The 9417-nt window shown below is 44.8% G+C and overlaps 1 protein-coding gene across 7 annotated transcripts; it reads left to right on the forward strand.

Moving 5' to 3' along the window:
- Positions 1-47: 47 nt before the first annotated feature.
- LOC123172093 (disease resistance protein RGA5-like) lies at positions 48-5811 on the forward strand. Of its 7 annotated transcripts, none has more exons than XR_006485468.1 (5): positions 48-1351; positions 2456-4478; positions 4686-5076; positions 5217-5446; positions 5530-5811. XR_006485468.1 is itself a non-coding variant. In XM_044589124.1 (3 exons), the coding sequence occupies exons 1-3, from the start codon at positions 552-554 to the stop codon at positions 4794-4796; spliced, it is 2934 nt and encodes a 977-aa protein (XP_044445059.1). In that variant the 5' UTR covers positions 48-551; the 3' UTR covers positions 4797-5811. The 7 variants fall into 7 exon arrangements, 1 of the variants encoding a protein (XP_044445059.1); XR_006485470.1 differs by having other exon boundaries at positions 5217-5415; XR_006485469.1 differs by having other exon boundaries at positions 5278-5446.
- The last annotated feature ends 3606 nt before the right edge of the window (positions 5812-9417 follow it).

The following is a 9417-nucleotide window of genomic DNA, read 5'->3' on the forward strand; positions in this document are numbered from 1 at the left end:
ATGTATTCCTCGCAAAAAGCTGCACTTCTGCCTAATTAAACTGAATTTCTCCACTCGGATCGACGCGTTTGTAGGCCGGAAGGTGCTCCACTGCTTCCTAAAAGCGCAGAGAGCTATCCCAACTTGCATGGATGAATCCAATCGAATCAAATTGGTGTGTCGCCTTGAGCATTTTTTCTCTGGGGAACCAATGCTTGACTTTTCTGCTAGTAAATCTTTGGGCCACCACAAATGGAAGACAAGGATGTGGCGCCACTGTTCTTTTGTTTAGTCATTAATCAGAAGCCTAACAGCATGTGTATTCCTCTGTCCGGTCGTCAAGTCAGTGGAAGAATCAATACAATCATGTACGGCTCCACCAAACCTGAAGATGATATTTTGGGTAGGGGCTTTCGGCGCAATTTCTGCTCAGAAAAAGGGCTGAAAAGCGCGTTGCTTGTGCCTTACTAGATGGAGCAGAGACCTTACTGGAAGACAAACACAAACCTTGAAGCAACCACCACATCACTTGTGAAATCTCACATAGAAGAAAGCTTGCCAGCGAGAGACCCATGGAGGCTGCTCTTGTCACCGTTTCCACGGGGGTGATGAAGCCCCTCCTGTCCAAGCTCTTCAAGCTGCCGCTGGACGAGCACCGGAAGCTCCAAGGCGTCCGCCGTGACGCCAAGTTCATAGGAGACGAGCTTCGCAGCATGAAGGCTGCACTGGAGGTGCTTGCGGATGAAGAACAACTCGAACCTGCGATGAGAATTTGGCGGGATGATGTCCGTGAGCTTTCTTATGACATGGAAGATTGCATTGATGTCTTTGTGGCTCATGTCGACCATGAGCCCGATGGGCGTACCATGCTCAAGAAGTTCGTTGACATGTTGAAGAAGCCCAAACATCGCCATCAGGCTGCTAGTGAGATAGGTAAACTCAAGGCCCGTGTGGCTGAGGCAAGCGAGAGGCACAAGAGGTATAATATTATCCGGCCAACACCTTGCATTAGCTCTTGTGCCATTGACCCCCGGCTGCCGGCGCTTTACGCGGAGGTTGATGAACTTGTCGGCATTGATGGTCCTAAGGACGATATCATCGACTGGTTTCAGTGGGAGGCTACTTCTACGCAGCCTCAAGTGCTGTCTATTGTTGGTTCTGGCGGTCTTGGTAAGACTACTCTAGCAAAGCAAGTCTATCATGCATTGGAAAGCCAATTTTCATGTGCAGCTTTTGTGTCGGTTTCTCGAAATCCTGATATGAGAAAGATTCTAAGAGATATTGCTCAAGGAGTGGGGTTCACAGACAGCCCACCGGATGATGATGTGCAACAATTGATCAGTAAACTCAGGCAACATCTTAAAAACGAAAGGTAATCCTGCTCACCTATTATAATGCATGTGACTGCCAAGAAAAATAGACAAATAATGTATGTGATTGTTTCTAGGATTTCTACATATTATTTCCAGAAGGGCCTTCACTTTTAATATATGTTGTTGCAAAGGTCATGAACAAAGATGCAATTTAGCAATAACTTTTTGTCGCTAACTTAGTAATCCTTCTTCATTTAAAACTTTAACATTCTTCCCGACATTACTATTTATTTATGTCGTCAAACCTGATTCATCGATTTCGATCTGTTTGGTTTGCGTCTTGTGTATCGTTCTGCTGTTCCAAGGAGATCCGCTGGAGGGCACAGATTCACATCTGTTTAGCCAACTCCTGCTGCACCTATCGGTTCAGTTTGCATGCCTCCACTGCAGTGGCGGAGCTACAATGAATTTTCTGGGCGGGCCAAGCCAAAGGCCACCTGAAACTTTTACCCTTGTAGACCAATTTTACCCTTATACTTTAGTGTTTTGGGCTCATGCTGGGCGGGCCATGGCACTGTTTTGTTCGTACGTAGCTCCGCCAGTGCTCCACTGTCATCACTCAATTTCGCTTATTTCGCCGTAAGATTTTGTAGAGGAATTGCTCATCTTTCTTTGTAACTTGCAAATACATGCATATTTAGAGCTACAATCTCAGGTCATTTTACCAGATTAATTAATTGTTATAGTTGGGAACATGTAATGTAAACTTCTGTATCCACTAAAATTGACCGGTAACTAATAGAATTCTGCTTTACCCAAGCTTGTACACGAAACAGTGGAAGTGCTTCCTACAATGCAGTCAACATGAAGATTTTAGTTACTATTAGAGGTGACATCCCTATAAATACACAACTGCTACTTGATTTAGGTACTAGGTTTGACTGTGATATTTCAGGATTCTAACACTTGACAATTTATCATGTGTTGTCGAATAAAACACAGTATTAGACAAAAGTATTGTACCTTCAGTGTTTAAAAATTGCAATCACTCTGTTGACAGTCTTAAGTAATATCTAGCTGCATTTAATTAATGCTAATGCTTTATGCAATTTCTAATTAGCTTCACAGGATTTAAATACATATTTGTTAAAATCATTTTGTAGGTACTTTGTTGTAATTGATGATGTGTGGAGCGCGGACGTATGGGAAACTATCAGGCTTGTATTATTGAATAATAATAACCATGGGAGTAGAATTATTACTACAACACGTAATACTGAAGTTGCATCATGTTGTTCTTCAGGTGGTGGTCATGTTTATAAAATGGAACCCCTTACGTTTGATGACTCCAAAAGGTTGTTTTTTAGAAGAACATTTGGTCCTGAGGATTTATGCCATCCTCATCTGGAAAAAGTCTCTAATGACATATTAAGAAAATGTTCTGGCCTACCATTGGCTATTATTACTGTGTCTAGTTTGTTGGCTGATCAGCATGCAGAAGATGAATGGAAGAGGGTGTTAGCTGCTATTGGTTCTGCACTTGCAAAGGATTCTGGTGCTGATAAGATGACAAAGATATTATCTTTCAGCTACTTTGATCTTCCTCACCATCTGAGAGCCTGTTTGTTGTACTTGAGTATATTTCCAGAAGATTCTACTATCTGGAAACAACATTTGATACATATGTGGGTCGCTGAAGGATTCATTCATGAAAAACAAGGGCGAAGTCGATATGAAATAGGTGAGAGTTATTTTAACGAGCTCATTAATAGAAGCTTGATCCAACCGGTTGGTGCAACATTGGGCCAGGTAGAGTCATGCCAAGTCCATGATATAGTTCTGGATTTTATCACATGCATAGCTGCTGAAGTGAATTTTGTCACTAAATTCAGTGATGTAGAGCATGGACACAATTCATATGACAGAGTCCGCAGGCTCATTATAGGGAATACCAGTAATGAAAAGGTTGCCATATCAACAAGCCCGATCCTCTCTCATGTTCGGTCGCTCATTATATATGCGCATGACCCTCAAGTTTCTTTATTGGCTTTCCCAGTTCTTCGTGTCTTGGACCTAGGAAAGTGCTGGTGGTTAGAAGAGCACCATGTTGCAAATATTGAAAAGCTACTTCTTCTGAAGTATCTGAGTCTTGCAAATGTTACGCTCCTCCCCCAAAAAATTGGAGAACTGCAGTATTTGGAAACACTGGACATAACAAATACCAGAATTCTAGAAATGCCATTGGCTGTTACAAGCCTCCAATGGCTGGCCAGTCTAAATGTTCATTACCACATTAGATTTACGGATGGAATGATTGGTAAGATGCAAAGCTTGGAAGAGCTAGAGACGTTCGGTGTCCACTCCTATGAACAAGGGAAGCCACTAGAAGAATTCAGCCAGCTAACCAAGATGTGGAGGTTGAAAGTACAGCTGGGGATGTTTGAATTGTGGGAAGGACCAGGTCAAATTGAGGACCTTCACGGTTACTTGGGAACATTAGTATCTTCATGCAACCTTCGTCATCTAAATATATCCAAGCTAAGCTCGAACTTCCTAGCTGTCAAAACTTACTTTCCACTGTCACTGGACTCATGGTGTCCGACTACTCCCTGCAGCCTTCAGGAGCTTCACATAACATACTGTTTCATTGACAAGGTTCCAAACTGGATGAGCTTGCTCTGCAATCTTAGAGAATTAGAAATCTATGTCGCCAGTGTGAGGCCAGAAGATGTTAGGATCCTTGGGTCAATACCAACTTTGCTTATCCTCAAACTAAAGACTTTCAATGGCACCGATGGAAGAATTCTCATTCATGGGTTCAGCAATTTGAAATATTTCCATTTGGAACTCCTTTATTGTGGGACCTCACTGGAGTTTGAAGAGGGATCAATGCCAAGGCTTGAGCACCTGGAGCTGGAGTTCCGTGTGCATCAGATGGATTGCCTGAATGGTTCTCCCAATTTCGGTATCCAACACCTCTCTGCCCTCCGCAAAGTTGAGGTCTGTATTTTGTGCAACTTTGGCAATAGAGACAATCCGTTGGCAGGTTTAGAATGCTGCTTTGGCAAATTCATTGGAATGATTATTGAAGCTGACATCGAGGCGCTTCCCAATTGTTCCAGTTTCCTTTTACAATATGGAAATGTACCATTCGGAAACGTGGCCTGCGAACATTACACAAAAATTGTAAGTTCTCTACCAGAATCGGTAGCATTTGGTCATTTCAGTTCGTCCTCTTAGTTTGCTACTAGTACTTTATTTCTTTCTTCCATGCCGCAAAATTTTGGCCAGACGTTTAATTAGTTAAATAAATCTGTACTTGTCACCGTGTTTCGGCTTTGCTTTCGTTTTTCTTCTGCTGTATGAGTATTTCATCCTGGTGTTTCAAAACAGGTGGAGACAGACTGTGAGAAGGAAGATGAAGCAGGACGAGGCAAAGTTGGAAGTGCAGGAGCACCCCACTGGCATGTGGGAGAAAATTACTTTCGAATGTCATTTGGTTAAACAAATAATGTACGTTCTCGATCCCTGGTAGCATCATGCAGAGCTGCACCAGTGTGCTGCTTCGCTAGATGGGGGTCATCGAAGAGGACAAGGAGAATGCGATCTCAGGGGCCTTCTTGAGGGTTATTGGAGAGAGTTTGATCACCTTCTTTCCGAGCCCCAAGTGGCGAGTTTGGTGGCTCCGCCTGGTTGGTCAGTTCGTTGACAACCAACTGGCAGAGACTGTGTCGCCACCGTGGCCACCAGCGTAGGCAAGCTCAATAAATCTTGTGAAGGCCTGGTGAGTTATATGCTGCTCTACTTTGGTTGCTGGATGATCAAGTAGCTAATTAAGCCTTAGTATTTTCCAATCAAGATTTGCTTTGTTTGTAATGATTAAAGCGTGATATACCGTGTTGAATATAGACTTTGTGCCTGTAGACTCCTACGGTGTGAAAGTGGTTCTTGCTGCAGCAGTTGCAAATGCTCTGTGTTGGTGCAGGTTTTTGCTGTAGCCGCCTCAGCTCTGGTATGCAGGTTTGTGCTGGTTGCAAGACAATCTGATTAACTTGCAAGTACTAATAAGAACCAGGAGGCGGGAGCGGATGTTACCCTCTCCAGCCCATTCTCGGTTGCAAAGGTTTGTCGAATGAGCAATCTGGATAACGGAGGTGTTTCCTCTTACCGTGGACAATCTCTGAAATTGCCATAATGAACGTGTTTTTAACGGAACGAACTTCCATACCTTTTGTAGGTTATGACAAGGGCTACATAATGGATCCGTATGTGGCGCTATCTTCAACTCGCAAAGGATCATTCACCTAAGACCTTTAGGTGCAATCATTGGGAGATTGTAGCACCAGATACACTCAACCCAATTTGATGACAGTCTAGTAGTAAGTTATGTATTTGTAATCATTTATATTGTGGGTGTAAGGGCATATTTCACCCTATATGGTTTTGGTGATTGATGACAATGCTTTTGCGGACTAATTGTATGCATTAAGCGTTTTAAATATCTCATGTTTAGGCACAATATGATTCGTTGCCCCTCGGAGTCTAGTGAAGACGGAGTTTTCTCTACGTTTCTTTTCGATGGGTTTGAATCGTAGGAAAGCCGCTTTGGAAAGGTTTGGGCGGAATCATCACGTACACGTTTATTTCTTTTTGCACCACCTTTTCTTTGCCTCTTTGGAGCAACCATCGTTTATCCGTATCTCTGCAAAATGAAGGACTCCTAGTGATTGTTGTGCTGTGATATGCGATAGTACTGCTCATGGGAGCGGTAGTACCATAGAGGCCCACGGTAGTACCGGCCGGGGACGCGGTAGTACGGCAGGCCCTTGCGGTAGTACCGCTCCCCGGGCGTGGTAGTACCGTGGCCTCGGGCCGGGCACAGCAGCACGAGCGGAAGTAGGGGTGGATGTGATTTTTCACATCTACGCCCTACGCGGTAGTACCGCTCCCGGTATGCGGTAGTACTGTGTCGGATTTTTGCACAGATCGAAACTCAGCGGAAGTAGCCACTGATGTATTTTTATTCGTCCGTGCGTTCCCAGCCCAGACAAACCCTGCCTTGCGGTAGTACCGCTCCGGTGGTTCTACCACTCTTTACTTCAACGCAACAGGGCTGGTCTAGCTCCTGCCGTGCAAGCGGTAGTACCCTAGTGCCCCACGGTAGTATCGCAGGCCCTTGCGGTAGTACCACATGTCTGGTGCGGTAGTACCGCATGTCGCGGACTGGGTAAGTGGGTAACGATTGGATTTATCCTATCATTATATAAGGGGAGTCTTCTTCTCCGAGTTGATCACCTCTTCCATCCCTAAGCTTCATTGTTGCTCTAAGCTCCATTTTCGCCCGATCTCTTTCCCTAGCCAATCAAACTTATTGATCCTCTAGGGATTGGTTGAGAAGGCCTCGATCTACACTTCCACCAAGAGGAATTTGATTCCCCCACTAATCCCTTGCGGATCTTGTTACTCTGGGGTGTTTGAGCACCCTAGGCGGTTGAGGTCACTGCGGAGCCATAGTCCATTATGGTGAAGCTTCGTGGTGTCGTTGGGAGCCTCCAATTAAGTTGTAGAGATTGCCCTAACCTTGTTTGTAAAGGTTCGGTCGCCACCTCCAAGGGCACCAATAGTGGAATCACGGCATCTCACATTGTGTGAGGGCGTGAGGAGAATACGGTGGCCCTAGTGGCTTCTTGGAGAGCATTGTGCCTCCACACTACTCCAACGGAGACGTACTTCCCCTCAAAGGGAAGGAACTTCGGTAACACATCCTCGTCTCCATCGACTCCACTTTTGGTTATCTCTCACCTTTACTTGTGCAAGCTTATTTTGTGTTCTATCCCTTGCTTGCTTGTGTGCTTGTTGTTGTTGCATCATATAGGTTGCTCACCTAGTTGCATATCTAGACAACCTACTTTGATGCAAAGTTTAATTTGGTAAAGAAAAGCTAAAAATTGTTAGTTGACTATTCACCCCCCCTCTAGTCAACTATATCGATCCTTTCAATTGGTATCAGAGCCTCGTCTCTTTATTAAGGACTTTGCCGTCCGAAGAGTATGGTTAACAGCGTAGACGGTGGGGAGGAGCACTCCGGTGTGAATCCGTTCTCGTCTACGGCCGATGGGGGAACCGCGGTCTCTCGTGAGGAGTTCAACGTGGCTTTGGACACATTGAAAACCTCCATGACGACCGAGGTTGAAAGCATGTTTAACAAGTTCTTAGAAGGCCTTAAATTATCCACCGCAGCTATGAAAGTGGGTGATCCCGCTAACAAGGTGACGGATGCTAACTCCGACAAGGGGGGAGCTACTAGTGACAAAGTTCCTTTATCTAGTGGTAGAAATGGTAGTGGCATCTTTGCCAATGTTGAACCTCCACTTACTTATGGAGGACCGGTTCCCTCCACTCATTTGAATCATGTTGGTCCTCCTCCTAAGATTGTGAAAAATGAGGATTTTGACTCTTGGGACTATCACTTTAAACGTCATTTAAATCATGTTAATACTAATCTTTGGAGAATCATTGAGCAAGGTTTCTATCCGCATGACCCAAGTGACTTCACCCCGAGAGAAGCCGCGGATCATCAATTCAACGAGAATGCTCTCTTCATCATCCAAGATGCAATTCCATTCGAATATATTGTGCATCTCCGACCTTTCACTGTGGCCAAGGAAGCATGTCACCATGTTGTTTCCATTTACAAGGGAAGCGCAAGCATTCAACGCTCCAACTATGAAGTGGTGCAAGATGAAGCCGATGAGTTTGCAATGAATGAAGATGAAGAACCTCGTGAGCTTTACCGGAGGTTAACCACTCTCGCGGTCTCACTCCGAGATCATGGTAGCAAGGATACAGATGACAGTTGGATCAAGCGCAAGTTCCTTAAGGCCATGATGCCTTACCACAAGGCCATGTCCTCCATCATCCGTCAAAGGCCGGACTTCCACACCTTGTCCTCAAGTGAAGTGTTGGATGACATTGTGGCAATGAGGATCTTGGACAAGACCGCCGATAATGCGGTGTTGCGTTCTCAAAGAGCAAAGAAGCCCAACCTTGCCTTGAAGGCCAAGGCTAGTATGGAAGAAGAGGACGTAGAGGAAGAAGAGCAAAGCAACCCCGAAGATACGAAATATGCTTATCATGAGCACATGGCTCTCGCTTCAAGGCAATTTTGGAGCAAGAAGAACTTAAGGCCCAACTTCAACAAGAACAACTCAAGTGTTGCGAAGGGCAAGCAATGTGTGAGGACTTGGTATAATTGTGGCAATGTGAGCCATTTTGTTGTGGAGTGCCCATATGAGAAGAGGGAAGACAATGGTGGCAAGCTCATCCAAAAAGACAAGGCCAAGTCCTTCCTCAACAAGAGCAACATCACCAAGAAGACTCCTCCCAAGGGGTTGGTGGCACAAGAAGAGTACAATGAGGATGATGATGATGAAGAAGATGGTGAGTCAGTTTCCATGGCCTTCGTTGCCATTGCGACAACTCCACGGGTGTCCCTCTTAGACTCACCCAATGAGAATATCACCGCCAAGTGCCTCATGGCTAAAGCCACCAACAAGGTAACCCCCAACATCAAAACTACCATCATTACTAATCCTTCTTTGACGGATTGCATTGATGAAAGTGAGGGGTCTAATGAGGAGGAAAATGAATTTGGGTCTTTTATGAGTAAGCTCAAGGGTAAATCCAAGAAGCACTTTGTTGTTCTCTTGGAACAACTTGGTGAAGCCAATGACATGATCGAGGCTCACGAAGAAACCATCTCTAAGATGGAGGGGCATGGTCGGGACTATGCCGATGAGATATCAGATCTCTCTAACGCGCTTGAGGAAGAGCGCGGTCATCGTTTGGCTCTTGAGGAGTCACACAATGATGGTCATTCTAAACTGAAGAAAGATCTTGATCATGCTCTTGTTGTATCTCGTGTGCTCAATTCCGAGAAGGACAAACTTGAGGTTGATCTTGCTAGACTCAAGGAGGAGTTTGATATACTTGACAAGGCTCACAAGGCCTTGAAGGGTACTCATGCTAGCCTTAAGGAGTCTCATGATCAACTCCAAAGCTAACCAAGGAGAAAGCCACATTTCCTCATACGGTCTTAATTGATAATGCAAATGCTACTAACCCA

Source organism: Triticum aestivum, unplaced genomic scaffold (genome assembly GCF_018294505.1).
Source record: "Triticum aestivum cultivar Chinese Spring unplaced genomic scaffold, IWGSC CS RefSeq v2.1 scaffold232555, whole genome shotgun sequence".
Lineage (NCBI taxonomy): Eukaryota > Viridiplantae > Streptophyta > Magnoliopsida > Poales > Poaceae > Triticum > Triticum aestivum.